General features: G+C 42.9%; 1 protein-coding gene across 1 annotated transcript in view; it reads right to left on the bottom strand.

Moving 5' to 3' along the window:
• The window catches only part of CAST (calpastatin), a 110,657-nt gene that overhangs the window by 56,473 nt on the left and 31,872 nt on the right, over nt 1-22,312 (bottom strand). The window contains exon 3 of the mRNA XM_049769178.1: nt 20,150-20,218. Coding sequence (XP_049625135.1) covers nt 20,150-20,218 — 69 coding nt within the window. The remainder of the gene's footprint in view (nt 1-20,149; nt 20,219-22,312) is intronic.

The raw sequence follows: 22,312 nt of genomic DNA, 5'->3' as shown, positions 1-22,312 counted from the left end.
TTAGTTGTAGAGAGCACTGCCATACAGATGCAATGCTGAACCATAATACAGAGCCTGATTCTGATGAAAAATAAGCAGTGGCTCATCTGTGAATGGGGTTGAGTCATAGTCCACTGAGAATGAAGCTTTGTTGCCAGTATGGTAGTTAGGGCACCAAGTCACACCCCAGTCTGAAGGAAGTATGATATCAGGTCGAGAGCAGGAGGATCTTGGCATACTATAATGTTATAAGAGCACAGAAGAGGGAGGCTATTTCTGAAGTCCTTGAGAGACGCTAGGGAAAGGCTTCCCAGAAGTGAAGTATAGTACTGTGTTCTGAGCTCAGTGAGGCGTGGACCAGAGAGCATGTGCCAGGTGCTAAGACCTATGACAGACACTTGAGAGATGTGAGTTCAATTCATCTCAATAAAATCCCAAGTTGGGAACTAAATGATCATAGGTAAAATATGGTAGAGCTTTAATTTCAACAGATAATAATAGTAGTGTCCATAAATGTTTTGTTGTAACAACTTGACTCCCTTACTCTAAAAAATTAAATAAAAGGAGAAATATGGGTAGGCCACTTGTCTAGCATGCAACTGACAGAGATTCACTAGCCAGCACCCAATATGATCCCCCAAGTCACAAAAGGAGTGATCCCTAATTGAAGACCCAGGAATAAGCCCCAAGCACTACCATGTGTGGCCCAAATACCAAAATAATAACAATAATAAAATTAAATATTTGTATTTTCTTTAAAATGAAGCTAAAAATTGGGACAGTCATTCCAATTGAGTAAACTGCCTGAACAAGTCTTAGTGATGGGAAACACTCCTTCAGAGGAGCAGTTAGATAAAATGGAGCATGCAAAGCTGAATTAATCTGAACTCTTTGGGGGGAATGGAAGAAGACTCTCTCTCAGCTCAGTATACTGGACATATGAAAGCTATTAAAGGGATACCTACTTAAGATAAAAATAGAGGCCTCAGCTCTAATTGCTTGGTGAAGTAACTCACACAAGGAATTTTGACCTCTGGCGCAACAAGTGGGCAGATCTTAAAACAAACATCCATATGCTGCCTGGCAACAGGGACAATAGCCACAAGCTGATCTGAAGTCCTAGCCTGGACCTTGCAGGCCTGACCACACCTTCCGCCTGTTGAGTGGCCCACTAAGATTCTAACTCTGAATGGTCTGCAAATGCCAGCACAGAATAGTCCCAGGCTGGAAGCCAAATTTCCCCTACTACAATGACTGTTTCATTTTCATTGAGTTGCAAAGCTCAGTTCTTTAGTCTGTTTTTTTATTTGTTTGTTTGATTGTTTGCTGGAATACTTAGTAGGCAACAACAGAAACCCACGTGGCCTATATTAGTCAGCATAGAGAGGAAAAAAACAGCTATTTTATTTTTCTGCAATCGGATTCATGCCTCAGGGGATCTTGGTTGCTCTCTTTGACACAGGAACAAATTCCAAGGCTAGCTGACTTTGGCTGTCAAAGACAGAGCAAAGAAGGGAAGTTGGACCAGAAAAGAAAGTGGCTGCTCTCCACTAGGAAAGCCTGTAAGTGAACTAAATCATTTTAGGAAAATAGGAGCTGTAAGCAATGAGGATAGCCTAACAAGTGGTTAGATTGTGCTAACACCCTAGAACCTGCTTCATCATCTGCAAACAGTTGTGTTGGGGGATTCTATCATTATGCAGCTTTAATAATATGATTATAAGAAACTGTTGGATAAGGTGCAGTGAGAGAGAGACCAATGGGAAGCAAAATCTTCTCCTCTCTAATCCCACAGATCTGGGTCTAATTCCAGTTGAGAAACTCCAAGCCAAGCTACCTCCCCTTCCATTTTGGATCTTTCTATGTGTTAAATGGTGATAAAAGTGATATCTGGCATAAGATGATAGTAGGTATAAACTGAATGTGTTTATAAAATATTCAGCTTATTGCCTGGCTCATGGTGAGTGAACAGCAGAGATTTTCATTAATACCAACCACCATTATTTTTTCTTTTTCCTTTCAAAAAACAAAAACAAAAACAGAAAAAAAACAATTTGAACCACATCCAGCAGCGCTCAGGACTTACTCCTAGTTCCGTGTTAAATGATCCCTCCTGGCAGGACTCTGAAGTTTGTATGGAGTGCCAGGGATGGAACCCAGGCCCACTGCACACAAAGCAAGTGCCCTACCTGCTGTACTATCTCTGCAGACTGCAATGGCCATGATTTCTATCCACTGAAAAACAATATTCAAGTACCAAAATGACCATTGATTTGAGAACAGTAAACATTAATGTCATTCTTTTTCCAAAACACAAGAGATCATGCTTTGGTTTGTTACTTTATGGCATTTTCTTTTATTTCAAATGCTTGGCTTGTTTGGGTCTATGTTCCAGTCCATTATAGGAATAGGTTTTTTGGCAGCAAGATTATGAGTATAACTGTAAAAGATTATGAATCATTAATGCACTCAATATTACTGATGAAGAGAATTGTGAACAGAAATTCTAAGTCCTGTCAAACAATTGTCTATCTTTCAGCTTGGGTTCCAGGGTATTTAAATTCATTACTTAGGTGTAGGTTTAAGAGAGAAACTGTAATGTCAGAACTTTTATGGGCCCTTGAGTTACAAAACCATGCCAACTTCAATCTCTGCAGATGGATAGATTAAAAATGTCTCAGATAGGAAGTGACAGGGAATTCAGAAAAAAACAATGAAATAGAACCAATACCACTATATATATATATATAACATGATCATTCAAATGACCAGCTTCTCAAAGAAACATTTAAAAACATTTAAAATTTAAATTTATTAAATTTAGGGCCCGGAGAGATAGCACAGCGGCATTTGCCTTGCAAGCAGCCGATCCAGGACCAAAGGTGGTTGGTTCGAATCCCGGTGTCCCATATGGTCCCCCGTGCCTGCCAGGAGCTATTTCTGAGCAGACAGCCAGGAGTAACCCCTGAGCAACGCCGGGTGTGGCCCCAAAAAATTTATTAAATTTATTAAATGATGTGAAGAACAATAAGCTTCTCACCTTCTGGGATGATATTCAAGTAACCAAAATGGATATTGGGCTGAAGAATCAAGAGAAAGCATAAGGACTGAGTGCAGTCTCTACATGGCATACCCCCATCTCTGACCACTGAGCCAGGTGTAGCCCCTGGCCACCCAAAACTAAAGAACCAGATCAGAAAGACAAAAATATCACACACACACACACACACACACACACACACACACACACACACACACACTGGCAGCACATTTAATCTTTGCAAATACTCAACAGGTAGTGCTATGTAATGGAAAGAAAAAGTTCTCGTGTCAGACATCCAAGTTCAGCTGAATGTCATGAACCCAATTCCTTATAATCGTACTGAATCTCAGTTTCCTCAACAGTAAAATGAGAACAATAACAGTATTCTGCCATTGTATTTCATCTCACTTTTTCAAGGATAAAATTTCAATGAAAAGGCTAGAGAAATAAGACACTTTGCTTGTACACAGACAATCTGGGTTTAATGCTTGGCATCAATTATGGTCCCCAACCCCAACTCGGAATGATCCCTGAGCACAGGGCAAGTATAACCTCCAAAATACAGAAACAAAAATTTCAATGAAAGAGGAATAAATTTCAAATGGAAATTGATGCCAAAAATACGAGTAGCACCAATAGTCTTCAATTTGTGGGAAAAAATGGTTATGCCCTACATAGTAGGGGATTTTTCAGTTATATACTTTTTAACCCTCCTACTTAAAATTCTCACCATATTGAAGGACAACTAACAGTTATTCTTTAACACTTATCAAAATAGCCAAAGAAACCAGTTAATAGACTATCATCTGTTAACTCCAAATAATGTAAAATAAGCTCTTTAACACAACCAGGAAACTTTATTCCTTAGAGAGAATTTCAACAATTTTAAGATATTGAGCATAACAATAAATACCAGGACAATTAATCTTAGGTGCCTTTTTGAGTTCAGACACAAATTCCTCTGTCATTTAACCTTCCTAGATAAAAAAAAAAACCACACACACACACACACACACACACACACACACACACTATAAAGTGTAATTTTGTAAGGCCAGTCCATTGAAAAGAGCTTTAGGATCAAATAGACCCTTACTACCTTCATGACCTGCGCATGGTTATTTTACCCCTATGATCTTCATTTCTCATTTACAGAACAGTCCTCATAGTCTGTTGCCAAATTCCAAAATAGGCAGTTCTAAAGAAGATAAAATGAAATCCTACACAAATCATTTAGGGGTTGTTCAATAAGTTAACAAATAATGGTTTCTTCTTCTTCTATCCTTATTTTCAATTACCTTGATCCTGGGGATTTTTCCAAATGACATCCAAGCCAAGAAACCTCTATCTAATCTAGAATGTTCTTTACTAATCTATTGATTGTATATATACATTTATTGAAACTTATTCAGAAAGATTAAAGGAGAGAGAAAGAGAGAAGCATGTGTTTAAGAGAGAACACAGGCTGTTCCAGAGTGGAAATAAGCAAGCAGAGAAACAGAGAAAAGCCAGTGCGATACTTGTTCAATGAAGAACAAGTGCTTGAAGAACTTGATTGTTTTCTATTGGTTATCTTTCCGCTATGAATAGCAAGCGCACCTTCAGCTCACTAGTCTATGGGATAATGTGAAGAAATCTTATCTAAACACATCTACTCTATCTGTCACTAGAGAGATGTACTTAACCACTGGCCAAATGAAAATCAACCTGTTTCTCCAAGATATTAACAGAAAATAAAGAGATGACTGCTCATCTGGTTTAATTTTTGGAAATATAAACATAATTGCCAGAGATATGGAGAAGAAAATGATTCAAATTTGTTGGGCTTAGAATTCTATCCCACCATAAGAACAGAGAATAATTCAACATCCAAAACTGCAAAAATTATTAAACATTTCCTGAAACCAGTGGAAAGCTGAAACTCAACAGGAAAAATAAACTACATTGTGATTTGATTATTAAACGGTTTTAATTATTTATGTTGTTTCTCAATGATACGAATTTGGTGAAAATTCCAAATGGTGATTCATTCACTAATTGACTGTTTGAAAACTCAAGATTAGGGGCTGGAGTGATAGCACAGTGTTTGCCTTGCATTCGGCCAACTCAGGACGAACCCTTGTTCGAATCCCAGCATCCCATATGTTCCCCAAGCCTGCCAGGAGCGAAGCAACTTCTGAGCACAGAACCAGGAGTAACCCCTGAGCGCTACCAGGTGTGACTCAAAAATCCAAAAAAGAAGAAAGAAAAAGAAAACTCAAGATTAGAGCAAAACACTTTCCAAATGGAAAGTATTTTAGCTTTCTAATATCTGTGGGGGAACTGATTGTCATTAAAGCTATATGGAAAAGTTGCATAAATTCATAATTTTTAAACATTTGGTACAAAGAATACACACGGTGATTGTGATAATGAATGTCCTATTAGTCTCAGAGATGTGTGTCTGCCATTAACACACCAGCAAAGTAGTTATTCGTAAGAGGGGAATGCATGGGACACAGGGATACTTAAAGACATACAAGGGGGAATGTGCAGGAGTGAAAGGATAATAGCCTAGAAAGTTACAAGCCGGGTCCGGAGAGATAGCACAGCGGCGTTTGCCTTGCAAGCAGCCCATCCAGGACCTAAGGTGGTTGGTTCGAATCCCGGTGTCCCATATGGTCCCCTGTGCCTGCCAGGAGCTATTTCTGAGCAGATAGCCAGGAGTAACCCCTGAGCAACGCCGGGTGTGGCCCCAAAAAAAAAAGAAAAGAAAGTTATAAGCCATTCAGAAGAGAAACAGCTTACATTACACACAGCCAATCACTCCCCAGCATCCATCACTGGACAAGGACCCCTGAGTCTTTTCAGGAGTGATCCCTGGGGAGAGATCCAGGAGTAAATCTTAAACTCTGCACACCACTAGATGAGGTCTCCAAACCAAAAAGAAATTAAAAATATTAAAATAAAATGTAAAAACCACATGAATCTAAAACTTCCTGACATTAATAATTTACTTTAGGTACTTTAAAACTGATGCAAGCCTGGTGAGGTAGAATAGGCAATAAAGCAGAATCTGCCTGACGTCCTAATGTAACAGCATAAATTTACAGGGCTCTAAATAAAAGTGCACAATAAAAAACAAACCAACAACATCATCATCAACAACAACAACAACAAAAGATGGCTGCATAATGGCCATTAACCGTCAATTGTTTTCTGTTCTCTATTGTTCTTCGTAAGAACTTTAATCCTAGGACATATTGTCTTTTCTCACTTTCATCTGAAGAGCCAGAAACAAGGGCAAGGGGAGGCAACTGAATAAGCACTGCCAGGTGTGGCCCCCAAAACAAAGAAACAAACATAAAAAACTAGGTCGTATTAACATAATCAAATAAATTCACAGAATCAATTTTAAAAAGTGCTTGCCTGTCCATTTTTTGGGAGGGTGTGTGGGACACACCAGTGGTACTCAGGAATTATTGGTTTTGAGTTCAGGCATTAGCACCGGTGGTGTTCAGGGGGCCATTTGGGGTGCCAGGTATCTATCAAACTCAGGTGAGTCACACACAAGGCAAGCTCTCTATCTGCTATATTACTGCTTCAATCCTTTTCTGTTCATTTTTAAAGGAAGATTTCTAGTACTAAATATTAGTACCAGCTCAAGTAACTTAGGAGTCCAATTCTTTTCTCCCATATGTGGGATATTGAGCATCGAAGTAGGGAATAACAAATGCCCCAAAGTAACAGAAACCGAGAACTGGTCTTCAGTAGGAAGCTGACTATGGTGGTGGGGAGGAGCAACAACAAAATTCTGGCTACCGGTGTCAACCCTTGCTACAGACCAAGTTGTCTGATCCTGATCTATCTTTATGAACAAAATATTATGAGTATATGCAAGTCTAAAGGTACATGAAGGTCTGTGGTACAAGTACAGCAGGAAGGGTATTTGCTTGCATATGGCTGACCTGGATTTGATCCTCTCCATCCCATATGTTCCACCATGTACTTCCAGATGTAATTCCTGGTTATAGAGCCAGGAATAACCCCTGATCATGCCAAGTATGACTCGAATTCCTCTCCCACCAAAAAAACAAAAAAGCTCATAAACTCTTGCTATTTTAGACATAGTATTAGCACAAGAACATACATATTCCAGGGCTTTGATAAGACTTAGTTATAGTAGTGAGGTTCTATAAAATTATTTTACCTGGGGGCTGGAGTGATAGCACAGAAGGTAAGATTTTGCCTTGCACATGGCCAACCTGGGTTCGATCTTGGCATTTCATATGGTTCCCTGAGCTTTCAGGAGTAATTTCTGAGCACAAAGTCAGGAGTAACCCCTGAGCACTGTCAGGTGTGGCTCAAAAAAAACAAAAAAAATTTACTTTACCTGATATGTTATATTGGGAGAGGGATACCCATAGTGTTGCTCAGGACTAACTCCTGGGTCTATGCTCAGGGATCCCTCCTGGAAGCACTCAAGGAATCATATGTGTGTTGGGGATCAAGCCTGAGTCAGTTACAGGCAAAGCGAACACCTTACCTCTATCCTCTCTCATCACACAGTTGACTTGTTTATATAATTGAGGCTGCACAAATAATTCTATTCTCTGCTTCTTCCCAGATCTGCCCCTCCACTGAGATCAGGGGCAGCCAGACAGCCCTCAGAACAGCATCTCTCTCTCCTCCTCATCAATTCTCTTGGAAGCAAGTCTGGATGCTCACAGATCTGCTTCCCTGCCCTCATTTCTGGCTCTTCAGATGAAAGTGGTTATTAGACAGTTTATCCCAGGAGGAAAGAACCAGTGAAGAACAATAGAGTAGTTAAACCGAAGCATCTTGGCCAGGAACCTCAATCATTACAACCTCTAGAATCTAATTTCTCATTAAGTTAGCCTCAAGTACATATGGCAACATTGCGTGGAAACAGGAGTGATCTGGGCACTTGCTTAGGCTATAAAAGCATCTCTTGACTCCATTTGGCTCAGTTCATGCGACATCAAATGATTCAGAAATCTGTGCATGGCCACAATTGTTACTGATGCCTTGCAAAATGTTAGAAGACAGAGTAGCTATAGGTCCGAACAGGCATAGGATTTTTCCAGCAGGCTCATCAAACCATTCATTCCACTGTGATTTTCCTGGGCTGGTTGTGAGGTGAGGTCTGAGAAACTCCCCACTTTGAGTGTCTCCTGTGATTTTGATGCAGATACTCTACTGACTACTTTTAAGAGACACTTCCCAGCAAGCTGCCAGCTGACTCCCAAAGTGAAAGGACACCCTCTCAGCCCACTATGTCTCGCCCCAGGAAGAACTACAGACACCGCTTTTGCAGACCCACTCACTCCTTGTGGTCCTTTTTCTCCCACCTCCCCTCATTGTAGACTGTTGCTTGCTATGGGATTCAGCTCCAGAGAGACCCTCAGTTCTAGGATACTACCTGATGCTGGATGTCTGTGAACCATTTCTCTGACTTCACAAGACAATGGGATGGGATGAAACTGTGCTCTGGATTCTCACCCTCCCAACTATATCAGAAGACTTAAAGGGGATTTCTATATTTTTGTATGTTTCTGTAGATGCATTTCCTTAATAGTTATAATTCTCTAGGGCCGGAGCAATGGTGCAGTGGTAGGGCATTTGCCTTACACGCGGCTGATGCAGTATGGACCTCGGCTCTATCCCCAGCAACCCATTTGGTTCCCCAAGCCAGGAGTGATTTCTAAGCACATAGCCAGAAGGAACCCCTGAGTGTCACTGTGTGTGGCTCAAACAACAAAAAAAGAATTATAGTTCGTAGTGTCTATTTCCATATGAACAGGTAGTTTCCCCCATCCTTGCTTTGGATCTGTTTAGTAGGAAATTCTTATAGAAAAGTCTTGGGTGGGCTATGAGCTCAGGTTATAGAGATTGTTTAGCTTGTTATTTTTACCCCCATATGCACCAGGAGTATCATGTGGCATTGTTCCGTTTTGCATAGGTACACAAAAATGGGAAAATCTTACTTATAGAAAGAAGTTCTTATCTAATAAGGATAGTAACTTAGCATTTGTCATGGAGCCCTGACTTAGGCCTCAATGGACTGGACATTGATCATCTTAACCATGAACCTCAGATCCAAATATAGGTACTGGCACAGGTTATGCACCAACACCAGGATTCAAACTACCCCAGGGGGAGGCCCGAATACTGCCCTGGCACCAACCTGCTCCAGGGTAGACCCATCATACACCCTGATGATGAGGAAACAGCAACAACTTGATCTAAGAGTAGGTTGCCCTATCTCAGCATCCAACAGTGAGATGAAATCAAAAGACACTCTGCCCTAGTATCTGTACAAGAACCAATATCTCTAGTTACAAAAGACTGTCTACAACAACCATGACTAAGCAGAACTTTTTCTGGGACCACAAAGAAAGGCTTCATCCTAGGATCTGTATCAAAATCAAGATCTCTAACACAAATGACTGATTTTGTCAACCTCGACTGAGCAGAATGTTTTCAGGACTATAAAGAGACATATTGGGATTGACATTGGACAACCATCATGCCTGGAGCCTGGAGCTGGTCTTTTGACCAACTTCATGGGTATGCTTCATGGGTGAAGGTAGCCTGTATCTCTTAGGCCAAAGAAATTTTCTTTCTAATTTCACCAACATTTGATGTGCCTATGCAAAAAACCAAAAAAACAATCAAACAAAAAAAGCCACACCTGCCCCTTCCCCCTTTTCTTTTCTTCTTTTAATTTTATTTATATTCTAGATAGGGGCTCCCACTTTTCCCAAAGAATCATAGGACTTGAATCACTTTGTTCTGTCTCATATTTCTATGTCTTTTTACTAATTGAGAAAAAAAAAAAGTGGATGGAGCCCAGGGTCAAGTGGTCTCAGGAACATTGAATGGAAAAAAAAAAGAAGTCAGATCTAAATACCCAAGCCAAAGTCAACAACAAGAGAATCAAGAGACCCAAACTATAACAAGCTAAACACAAAATGGACCTGTTACACTAGTAGTCCAGGGGGCTAAGGATGAAGGTTTGGGAACTATGGTGGAGGGAGTCAACACAGGCAGTGGGAATGGCCCTAATTCACTGTCACTAAATACCTGAAATACAACTGTGAAAGACTTGTATTTCACAATGGTCTCAATAAAGAAAATAAAGAAAAGAAACACTAACAGAGTTCTAAGGGGCATGGCACACCCCCCAGAAAAAGAACTTGAGAGGATGACAGATTAGTCTAGAATCAACCCACCAACCTGCAATGTTGGTCTGAGGCCTAACACCTTTTTCTTTCCTAAAGTACAGAGCACAGCTCTGCAATTAGGGAGACCTTGCTTTGTTCAGTCATTAGACACTAATAGAACAAGCCTTGAGACTGTGAATGTTTTATCATTTATCATTTATCAACATCATACCCACTGTGATCAAATACCCAATGTGATCAGAAAAACTAAAGAACAAGAAAATTCTGTGGAGGCAACATAAAGAAATATTCAGGGGTTGGAAAGATAATTCAGCAGGTAAGGAGCTTGCCTTGCATCCTACATATCTGGCTTCAATCTCTGAAACCATATACTATGGTCCTCGGAGCACTGACTGGTGTCCCCAGAGCACAGAGACAGGAATAACCCCCAAATACTGCCAGGAGTGACCCAAAACACTAAACCAAACCCCCAAAGCAAAACAAAATAAAAGCCCCCAACAAACCCAATTCTCTTTCCAACAGGTCAGAAAGAGGTTCTCTTCCAAATAAAACAAAATGTTAGCTGTTACTTTTAAGTGTGACAAAGAAATGTGTAAGACAGCATCCTTAGCCACCATCAACCAAATGGCGAAGTAGCAGCGTGGTAAAGATCAGTTACAAACAGCAGCATGTACTATTGTCTGACACCATTATTCAGTTCGGTGAGGGTGATGAAAAGTGATCACCAAGGTGCAGGGGTGCTCCGTGTCTCACTAAGAGCCCAGATCTCCCCCAAACATGAGCAGAGGCCTCATTGGAAATTAGTGAGTGGACTGAGCAGCATGGCCCTGCAGGTTAAGACTACCAGGAATTGGGGACACTATTCTGAGTGTGAAGCTCCTGTTTTCTCCACTGCAGCACTCACTCGGGATAGGGCCACCCCAGGAAGACTGCCTGGAGTTGAAACAAATACACTGGGCCATGGGGTGTCTGGCTGAACTCTTTAGTCTGGGGCAAAATGGTGTCCAGGTGCCATGGATGGAATCTACCCCTGTCTGTGTGTAGAGATAGAGGTTAGCCAGCTCTGTGGGGAGCCTCAAAATAATCCATGCAGACCCATATAGCATGGCAGAGAGCTGTATAGACAGAGTAAAGAGAGATTCAGGTTTGGGCATGGCTGGTCCCACACCTCTCAGAGGTACCTCACCCCACAGTAGACCCTGTAGTCTGCCCACACTGGTTGCTTTTTCTGCACTGCAGTGGCCTCCCTCAGTTGTCTCAGGGTCCCAATTCCTAAAGTCCATTTTCAGAAAAATGTACCCAAGAAGGTGCCCAAGTCTGACCTCAGCCCTTCCCATTCCCTGTGCATTAGGGTATATGACAACAACTGCCATATCATGTCTACGGCCATCCATGTTCTCTTCCCAATCCCTGGCCAGCGCAGGCCCAGGAACCAGAGCTCTTACTAGTCACTTTCATTTCTACTCTTTTTCCTTTCATTTATGGGTGTGTGTGAGGTGAGTAAGGGCTCCCAGGAGTGCTTACGGTTCCAGGGGGTCCTAGGAAGGAGGGGGAAACTTGGCCACAAGGGCCAGATGGCCCAGTGCAGGGTCTGAGAGTCAGATGATGTCCAAGGTCCTACAGCACTAGGAGTACCAGCCCCACTCCCCCCACCCACATTCAATTCACATCCCAGCCTGTCCAGCAGGGCCACAGTGGGAGTCAGGGACTCTGCTTGTTCAGCCCATCTATCTCACAACAACTACTTCTGTCTGATAAGTTGTAGGTTCACAAACTGGAGCCTGACAGGTCTCCAACTGGGTCTGGGGCAGGGGTCAGTGTCTAGTACTGGAGACTGAACTCAGGGACATGGACATAAGAGGCATATGTTCCAAAATTTATATATATATCCTGGGACCTGATTAGCTTCTCTTTAATCTTTAGCTAAAGTATAAACAGATTCCAGTCTGAAACTCTTGCAAATCCTAACAAACAAAGTCAGCAATACTTGACCTACCTGGTATTATACTATAAACGAACTAAACGAACCAGATTCTCTTAAAACTGAAACCAGGAGGTGGTGGACATGGAGAGAACTAGAGTTCAGGGGATAAGACACTTGGTTTTTACACAACTGGCCCATGTTTGATCCCTGGCATCCCAGATGGTCGGTCCCCTGAGCCCTGCCGCAACGATCTCTGAGAGCAGAGCCAGGAGTAAGCTCAGAGCTCAGAACACTGACGGGTGTGGCCACAAAACCAAAACAAAAATTAAAAACAAAAAAATCAAGTTCCCTCTTTGACTAGCCCGTGTCCCTCCCCGCAATGCAGAGGTTTTTTTTTTTTTTTTCTCTAGAAATGCTCCCAGACTGCAGGAACTTTTAAAGAGCTGGAGTAGGCTCTGGAAGCAATTGCTCCGAAGCCAGGTTTTCAGCACAATCCGCAGCTTAGGGGAGCCTTCCAGGGCGCGACCTCACACACTGCAGCTGCGAGTAAAATTGGTTTAAGAAGTTTGCTCGGCCCCTGGCAGTGAGAAGGTGTGAACACCAGATCTTCTGCACCGACAGACACTGCAAGCTCTCGGCCCAGAGATTCTTCCAACAGCAGCAAGAGGCAGGACCAGGACTCTGGGCCTGGGGAAGCACTGAGCGCCCTCGGCGCCACGCCCAGCCAAAGCCAGCCAGGGGAGGCCCTCCCTGCAGCTCTTGCTCACAGGGCACCAGAGTCAAGTCTCCCGGGGCGGGTTTTTTGCAGCCCGAGCTCGCTCGGTAGCAAAGCTCTAAGAGCGGACACTACTACGCCTGGGAAATCGAAGCCTTCGTTCCAGCAGCCCCGGGCCGGGCTCACACCACCTCCAGGTCTGGGGTGTTTGGGGAGTCTCGGGGGAAGGAAGGAGAGGAGATCGGGTGAGTGACTCGGCACCACGAGCCCACAGGCGGTGACAAGAAATCAGGGTCACCTCCGTGGGCGGGCCCGGAGCTGGGGGCGCAGGAGGAGACGCAGCCACAGCTCAAGCCCTGATCTGGAGCCCCAAGAGCAGCCCGCCTGGAGGCCCGCGAGCCCAGCCCGGATCCCTGATCGCGGAGGGCAGGCGGAGCCCAGGGCGCGGCCACCGCACTCCTAGAACCCTAGAACCCGGCTCGAGCCGTACTCACCGAGCGCGGATGCCGGAGACTCGGCGAATCTTTCTGGCCTTTCGCATTCCTAGCTGGCTGCCCGGCCGGTTCACTTCCGAACTGCCAGCACTCAACTCAGCCCGGAGAGGATGGGCGGGGCGGGGCGGGGCAAAGGAGGCGGGGCCGAAGGAGGCCGGCGGGTTATGGGCGGGGCCGAAGGAGGCGGGGCGGAGCTAAAAGGCAGGCAGGGTTTAAGCGAAGCGGGGCGGGGCTAAGAGGGAGGCGGGGCGAGTGAGAGCGGCGGGGTGGTGGGCAGGGCGGAGCTCAAAGACGGGCAGGGTTAAAGGAGGCGGGGTCGGGGCTAAACGAGGCCGGCGGGGTAGTGGGCGGGACCAAACGAGGCTGGGCGAGGCTAAATGAGCTCGGCGGGGTAGTGGGCGGGGCTAAAAGAGGCGGGGCGGAGCTCAAAGACAGGTTAAGGAAGCGGGGCGGGGCTAAAGGAGGGGCGGAGCTAAAAGACGGGCAGGGTTAGAGGAAGTGGGGCGGAGCTAAAAGAGCCTACGGGGCGAATGAGAACGGCGGGGCGGGGCTAAAAGAGGGCGGCGGTGTAGTGGGCGGGGCTTAAGGAGGCGGGGCGGGACGCAAAGACGGGCTGGGTTAAAGGAAGCGGGGCGGAGCTAAGGGGGAGGCGGGGCGAGTGAGAGAGGAGGGCGGGGTAAATGTAGGCCCCGCCTCCTCCTGAGCGGCGCAGCCCGGATTTGCTGGTGCGTCTGCCCCGCCATCCTCCAAGGCAGAAGCGCCTTCCCGGGCGGCTCCGCTGGGACCCTCCCACTCCCTCTCTCTCTCTCCCTCTCCCTCTGTTACGGTCCTGCAAAAGGGCGGGGCAGGCACGGTGCTCCAGGCACGCAGGGCCTCCAAACCCTGGTGGCTCGGTGCTCTCCCTAGAGACTATCCTTTTTAGTGTGCCTTTGTATAATTATTGTTTTAAAATACGTATCTGGGTCTTGACTCTTGGAGACTCACCCCTGGTAGTGGTCGGGAATCCACGCGTTGTCAGGATGGTTTGGGAGAGAATCTGGGCACACTGGTGGAGGGAAATTGACCATGGGGACGTGGGATTGATGCTGGAACATCAGCTCTGAATAACTTTGTAAATCATGGTGTTTTCATAAAATAAAAAATGTTTAATCCTGCTAAACAGAAGCAGGAGTGAGACTGGGTATCGCAGGTGTGGTCTCAAGACCCAAAATTTAAGAAGTAGCAATGAAAAAATTCCAAATCAAAGTATCACTTGAAGAGTCTACCTTTACTTTTCATTAATATTTGCTTTCCTGTCTTTGTGTTTGAACTAAACCTCAGCTTATCTAGATTTTTCAAACTTCTGACAACAGCCACACAGGGTAACTTAAAGGGCCACACCCCAATAAGGAAGTGTTGGTGGTTTATCTGCCACAGGGAAGGCCAGTATTTCTGGGCTCAGGCAGAGTACAGATGAGTAAGCACCAGTTATGAAATGAATTTTCCAGCGGTCTTTGCTCAGCAAAGTGAGCGGAGAGCGCCTCCTTTCTTAACAGAGAGGTTTCTGCTAAGCAATAGGCAGTGGGCAGAGCCCATCACTATGCCCATCTGAAAGCATCTTTTCTCTTAGTGTGCCATCAACGTGCCAGTCTCTGTTACTCCTCGGGATGTCTGGAGCAGGCTCCTCGGGTTTTGCCCTGCTCCAGTGAATCAGTTTCTTGGCTTGGAACCCAAGAATTTTTCTTTTTTTTTTTCTTTTCTTTTCTTTGTTTTTGTTTCTAGGTCACAACTGGTGGCACTCAGGATTTATTTGTATTTCTGCTCAGGGATCTCTCCTGGAAGTGCTCACAGAGATCATATTTGATGCCAGGGATCAAACCTGCTTCCATGTACAAAGTAAGTGTCCTCCCTGCTTCTCTATCTCTCAGGCCCTAAGAATTTTCATTTTCAACAGCCTTCTCCAGTCAATGTGTATGTGACTTAAGATTCAGGTTAGGATAATTCTGCATCCTTGCTCTCCAAAGTGTGGTTAATTGACCAGTAGTAATAGCATCTTCTACTGGGAGCTTGTGAGAAAAGTAGGTCTAATCCCGAACTTTCTCAGCTAGCTTCATATGAATAGGAATCCCATTGGTCCAATATGCACATGCTATACCATATTACATTTACTTAATAGAAATTTTTTTGTTTTGGGGACATACCTGATAGTGCTCAGGGGTTACTTCCAGCTTTGCACTCAGAAGTCACTCTTGGTGGGCTTGGGGGACCATATGGGATGCCGGGGCTCAAACCTAAGTCAACCATGTACAAAGCAAATGCCTTCCCTGCTGTACTATGACTCCACCCCCAAATTTTGTTTTAAATTAATCTTTAACCTTTATTTTGGCCTGTCTTAAGCAAAAATATGCATGGAATTGTGAGTTTAAAGTGCTAGTTTATTTTTGAGACTCCCGTGATTCATGATACTATGAATGATAGGGTTTCATGCATGCAACATTCCAATCCCACACCCTCTACCAGAATGTCTGATTCCTCCACCACTGTCTCAAGGATCTCTCTCAACTATCCCACATCCCAAGTATGGGAAGCAAGTCTAGTCCTATAGACCAGTTCTTGGGTTCAATTGTCTTTGCCCATTTGTTTTTCCCTCCCACATATGAGAGATTATATCCCATATATGAAAGATTATTCTGTCCATGTCCCTGCACTCCTGCCTATTTTCACTCAGCCTGCTATGCTTCAGCTCATCTAGGTAGTAACAAGTGGATTGATTTCTTTTGCTTACTTTTAATGGCATATATAAATATGTGCATTTGCATTACTCCTGTAGCCAAAACTCAAGTCAACCAATATGGACATCAACAAGATGCTTAGATCATGAATCTGTCGTATATTTGTTAGAGTTCTACACGGCACTGAAAGTGTGCCTTTTGTGACCAAATGGATGAACTTGAACTTGTTGTGCTGGTTAAAATGAGTAAGAAAGTGGAAACACTAGTCAGATGGCTCCGTTCTTTTGTGAAACAGGAATGAAAGATGATCAGTAGAGGTGAAAGTTGGAGATAATGGGCAGAGGGTGGCAATGGAACTTTGGTGAGGGGGAACTGACATTTTCTCACATTAAAAGTAGATAAAAGAGGGGCTAGAGCAATAGCACATGGTAGGGTGTTTACCTTGCAAGCAGCAATCCTGGACAGACCCCGGTTCGATTTCCGGTATCCCATATAACCCCCAAGCCTGCCAGGAGCGATTTCTGAATGCCGAGCCAGAGTAACCCCTGAGTGCTGCTAGGTGTGACCCAAAAACCAAAAGAAAAAAAAAGTAGATAAATGATTAAAATAAGGGCCAGAGATATAGTACACTGTGTAGGGAGCCTGCCTTGCATGCTGTAGACCCATGTTCAATTCCTGGCACTTTATATGGTTCCCCAAGCACCAACAGGAGTGATCCCTGAGCACAGAGCCTGAGTAAGCCTTGAGTACTAGCAGGTGTGGCCCCCAAATAAACAAACAAAAAACAGCAAAAAACCCTCAATATTATTGACAATAAATTAAAATAATAAAAATATATGTGTAATTGTTAAAATTAAGATAATTTTCTATTGATACAAAAAAAAGATGATTTTCTATTGACCACACAGAGTCTCCTCACAAGCCAGACTATCTTCCAGGACAGACTTTCTCCAGTCCTGGCTCCTTTCCTAGAGGGAAGTAGGTCGCAGGGTCAGCACTATGGCCATGAGCATGCAGGTGTTCATGGGAAACCCAGAACTCAGTGCGGAAAAACTTCTTCTTCCCCCTTCCCCAGGACTTCTTCCCATCAACTGTGGGCAAGTGGTTTACATTTCTCCCCTCTACAAGGTCTGTTGTGGCCAAAAACCCTGACATGGTGATTTCCCCTCACTTCAGTGTGGTGTTTCTGCTTTCCTTTCCAGGATGACCACCTGATAACTGGCAGCTATGCTGAGAAACTCCCATAAAGCAGGGCAGCCTCCAAGGATCCATATCATTTCTACTCCTGATAGGCTCATGCAACATGCATCACCTAGTATGACACATAGGAGGCCCCTGATTGCCAGGGCTTGCTGTGGATGAGGCTTTGCAGGCTTCGAAATGAGCAGTGGCAGAGTTTCTGGAACCAAACCATAGAAACACAAGAGTGGGGCTAACATTGTTTAGGCCATGTTCCTCCACTGGGACCTCACAGCCTTCTCCACAGAGCCCTATCACCCCAAGAAGTGCTGATTTTCATAATGAACCCAAGTGGGAATGAATGACTCTGACAATATCCAGGGAATGTCTGCACATTGTCCATGTCCAAGCTGAGACAGTTCTAGATGAGGCTGCTGGAGCAAATCCAGCAATCAAAGTGGAATGGACCAGCTGTCACAGGTACTTTCATGCTGTCCTGAAGTACACCACTGTGGCTTCAGTGGTCCTCCCCATTCACTCATTAAAGCTTGCATTTTAGAAATTAAATATCTTACAATTACTTTGTATTGGGGCATATCTATGTCATTGAACTGTTCCCATTATTCCAATTCCATATAAACTTTCCCCTCTGGTGACAGGATGACAGTTGCTGCGTGGAAAAAAAAAGCTAAACAAATAAAAGGGTCTGATTTGAGGGGTGTTGAAGGATTCAGGCTCCCGAGAGGTAGTTGAAGAACCCAGGGCCTCTTCCTAAGATTATCCCCAGTCGGGCTCAGTGCAAGGGACAAGGACACAGGGCTGCTTGGGCTCTGCAGTACCAGGGTCACTCAGGCCACCATTGCATCTCTGGGATTTCCATGGCTCCATCTGCAGTGCCCAAGGGACCATATGATTCTGGGACCAAACCTGGATCAGCCACTTGCAAGGCAAGAACTGTAACCCTTATACTATCTCCCATTCCCACACCCTGTCTCCAAATATTATTTCTCCCTTCCCTTTTTTGGGGGAGGTTGGTTTTTGGGCCACACCTGATGATGCTCAGGGTTTACTCTTAGCTATGCTCTCAGGGAACCATATGGGACGCTGGGGTATCGAACCGCGGTCCATACTAGACTAGTGCTGGCAAGGCAAATGCCTTGCTGCTTCCACCACCGATCTGGCCCCAAAATTATTTCTTATAGCTGTAAACTTATAGCTATATAACAGCAACCCTGGAAATATTATTTTCAGGTCTCACTCATTCAGCATTTTCAGAAGCATACCAGATATTAACTAAGCACTTGCACTAAAACATAGCATATGCTTGAAATATTGTCTTTAGCTGGACATGTCCAAGCAACATAGTGGAGGAATAACAGGAAAGTCAAAACTGCAGTTGGGGAGTAGGAGTTGAGATAGTGGCTGTGATGCATCACCAGTATGGAGCTTAAGTCTGGTGTGTACGAGACCTTGTTCCTGAGTAGTACAGGCTTCCCTGCATTGTTGACTGCAGTCCTGATAGCCTCGAAGCACCGCAGGGACAAGATGACCCCAAAATAATCACAGTGAAAGTACATTTTCCCTGTTCCTGTTAGATGCTGAACTTGGAGCTCTGTATCTGACATGAGGTCTGCTTCCCACAGTGAGCATCAACTCTCCATGATAACATCAATACAACGTGCTAAAACAATAGAGACTGATTTTGTGTTGATGCTGTTCCCAAACATATCAATATCTCTTTTTCATAGTTCATAATCTTGGGGAACTAGAGAACTAGAATGATGGTTAAGGTATTTGCCTTGCATGCAAGCTGACCTGACTTTAATCCCCCGCACCACCAACAATGATCTCTAAGCCCTGATGTATGTCACCCCAAACCAAATCAACCAACAAATGAAACTGCTCATCGCCTTTCAATGATTTTTAGCCTTCACTGGACTGCAAAAGAGGAGAATTGAAAAGATCTGTAGGACATACACTCAACATGGAACATCAATAACATTAATAATACAGAACTCACTATGGAATCAAGATCTGTGTCCACCCATGTCATCCATATCAGCTGTGAACACTGGTTTAGGACTTGGAGAGTAATTGGGGCATTTAAGTATTTGCCATTCCCCAAGCAAGTAATACACATGAGAAACTCTACATATCTCCAAGGAGATCACAGTTTAAAAAAAAAAAGTTTATTTAAAACAGTTGTAGCAGGGCCAGAGCAGTGGTGCTAGAGGTAAGGCATCTGCCTTGCAAGTGCTAGCCTAGGACGGACCGCGGTTGGATCCCCCGGCTTCCCATATGGCCCCCCAATCCAGGAGCGATTTTTGAGCACATAGCCAGGAGTAAACCCTGAGCATCAATGGGTGTGGGCCCCAAACAAACAAAAAACAACAAAATAAAACAATTGTAGAGTGATAGTATAGTATAGATAGCGATAGTATAGCCGGTAGGGCATTTGCCTTGCATGCTGCCAAACTGGGTTCTATCCCTGATGTTCTATAAGGTCTCTTAAATACTGCCAGGAATGATTCCTGATCACAGAGCTAGCATGAAATAGGATGTGATTTCTGATTATTTTCAACATAAGATCATAAGTTCAAAAGAGCTTAATGTAATTATTTTATATTTCTTAAAATACCAGCTAAAGTTATGATTTCTTGTCTTTAAAGGTGATATACTTCAGTGGTTTTTATAAGTTGTAAAGCTTTGAAGTATTACATGCCCCAAATGTGGGTGAACATGTTAAGGCTCCTGGCCATATTACTGAACACACATGTTCCTTTGTGTCAGGAAATGAGATGTGGACTTGGTAAGTTTTCACTTACTGAATTGTGTTGTCCTCAGCAGTGAAATGACCCTAGGATTGCAGTTCCAAGCAGTCACTAACACAATATTTTAAAGAATAGAAATGACTCACCTTGGAGACCAGGGTGGGACCAACATATGTTCTGGAGAACTGACTGCTCCCATAGCTTGTCACTCTTTTCTTCAAAATAGAAAAGAAAAGTTTTAATGAAAGATAACAACTTTAAAATATGTTCAAGTGAATATTTTATATTGATTCAAATATCTTCTCAAGTTATATTCATATCAATGAGCTAAACACAAAAGTGAACCTGATTCTAAATTCTGTGTACCTTTGCCTGAACTATATAAATATAACTATATAAATATTATAAATTAAATATAAATTTATATAAATTATAAGTAAGTAAATATAACTATATAAATGCTGAAAATACATGAACGAACACCCAACTGCTAAAGTTTACATGAACAAACTCCCAACTGCTAATCTTGAAGGAAAGAATTCAGTATTTCCAGAAACACCAATGACCACTGGATTGTTGTGGTTGTGCCTCCATAGCACTGAGAGAAAACTCATTAGCATAGTTTGTAAAGAAAGGCTTGCCAATACATATCAAAGATGTGTGAATCCAATGACTTGATCCATAAAGGGAGAAAGACAAAGAGATACTTCCCCAAAAATGGCATATGGATGACCAACAGGCTTATGAAAGTGTGTTCACAGTCACTCATAATTAGGGAAATGCCAATCAAATGACAATGAGATAGCAAACAAAACAAGAACGAAGTCTGGAAACAGCCAATGTTGGCAGAGTTGTGGTGAGAAAGGAATCTTCATCCACTGCTAGTGGGGATGTTATCTGGTTCAGCCTTCAGGGAAAGAATATGGTAGAACTATCGAAAAATAAAAATAGAACTACAATATGAAACAATGATACCACTTCTTGGCATGTATTCTAAAATACAAAGAAAATATATCTAACAGACTATCTGCAGACTTATCTATGTTCATCATCAAACTTAGTACAATAGCCAAGATATGAAAACAACCTAAAGATCCAACTATGAATAGATAAAAAAAAAAAAACTGTGGTATGCATGCATAAAAACCAATGGACTACTATGTAACTCTAAAAAAGTAAAACCATGCAATTGTCGCAACATGGATGAAACTATAAGACATTATGCTGAGTGAAGTCAGTCAGAAGGACAAAGATAGATAGAGAATGCTCTCTTTTGTATGTGAGATTAAAGATACACAGCAAGGTAGCAACAAAGGTTCAAAGGCAATATAATGAGTTAACTGATGCACACAATTGGAGGGAAATATTGGGAGGACTGTTGGGGTCCCAGGAAGAGGGAGATGGGTATACTCATGATGGATGTGTTGTTGCAATTATGTGCATGAGAAATCATTATTACTACTATGTTAAAACACAGAATCTCAAAAAAAAAAAAGGAAAAAAAGCAATATTTTAAAAGAATATAAATAATACATGCAAAGGTATCTTCAGCAATGTTTTTAATATCAGTACATTTGGATTAATATATTTTCTCAATGCCAGTTTTATCTTTATCAATGACTATCTTGACAATAATTGCTTAATAGTTAAAAGACAAAAGTTGGTTAACAAATAAAACAATAAAGAAAAAAAGTTAATGATTTTTTTTATAATTTTTTTATTTTGAATTATGAGAATAAAAGATGCAAAGAAAGAGGATAAGGTAAAGTTACAGTGGAAGGACAATCACCCATAACATAATTATCAGAAGTCCCCTTGTTGATATCTTAACTTTGAACTTTCACCAAAGAAAGTTAAGATAAATAAAACAGAATCCATGTGCAATTACTTTGTCCCTCAAGTCCCCAGATTGTAGCACATTATAATATTTCTTAACAGCACACAAGGCAATCTAAAGCCATCAAACTTACATAACTCCTTAAACATTAGAGGCATAGTATTTTTTACATTTCCATGTACATGCATATTAGCTTAAGTTAACCTCAAATTTTAAGTGGGTGCGTTTTAAGGATTAGAGTCAAAGGAGCACAGTAAAAACGGTGTTAGAGTGGCAATTGTTGTTTGCATAGGCCCACCAAAATATGAGAGGCATGGAAAGGAATAACCTTGGCCTAAATACAAAGAGATCCTACCCCTGAAGTTTCCTGGCGTCAGACCAGCTCTAGGCCTCAGGAAAGTTATCGTTCGATCCAAGACATTGTCTGTAGTGCCAACACACTTTTCACACAGTCTCTGTTGTTGGTCTCATG

Source organism: Suncus etruscus, chromosome 2, assembly GCF_024139225.1.
Source record: "Suncus etruscus isolate mSunEtr1 chromosome 2, mSunEtr1.pri.cur, whole genome shotgun sequence".
NCBI lineage: Eukaryota > Metazoa > Chordata > Mammalia > Eulipotyphla > Soricidae > Suncus > Suncus etruscus.
Note: the sequence above shows the minus strand (reverse complement) of the source record. Positions and strands in the feature narration are given on the sequence as shown.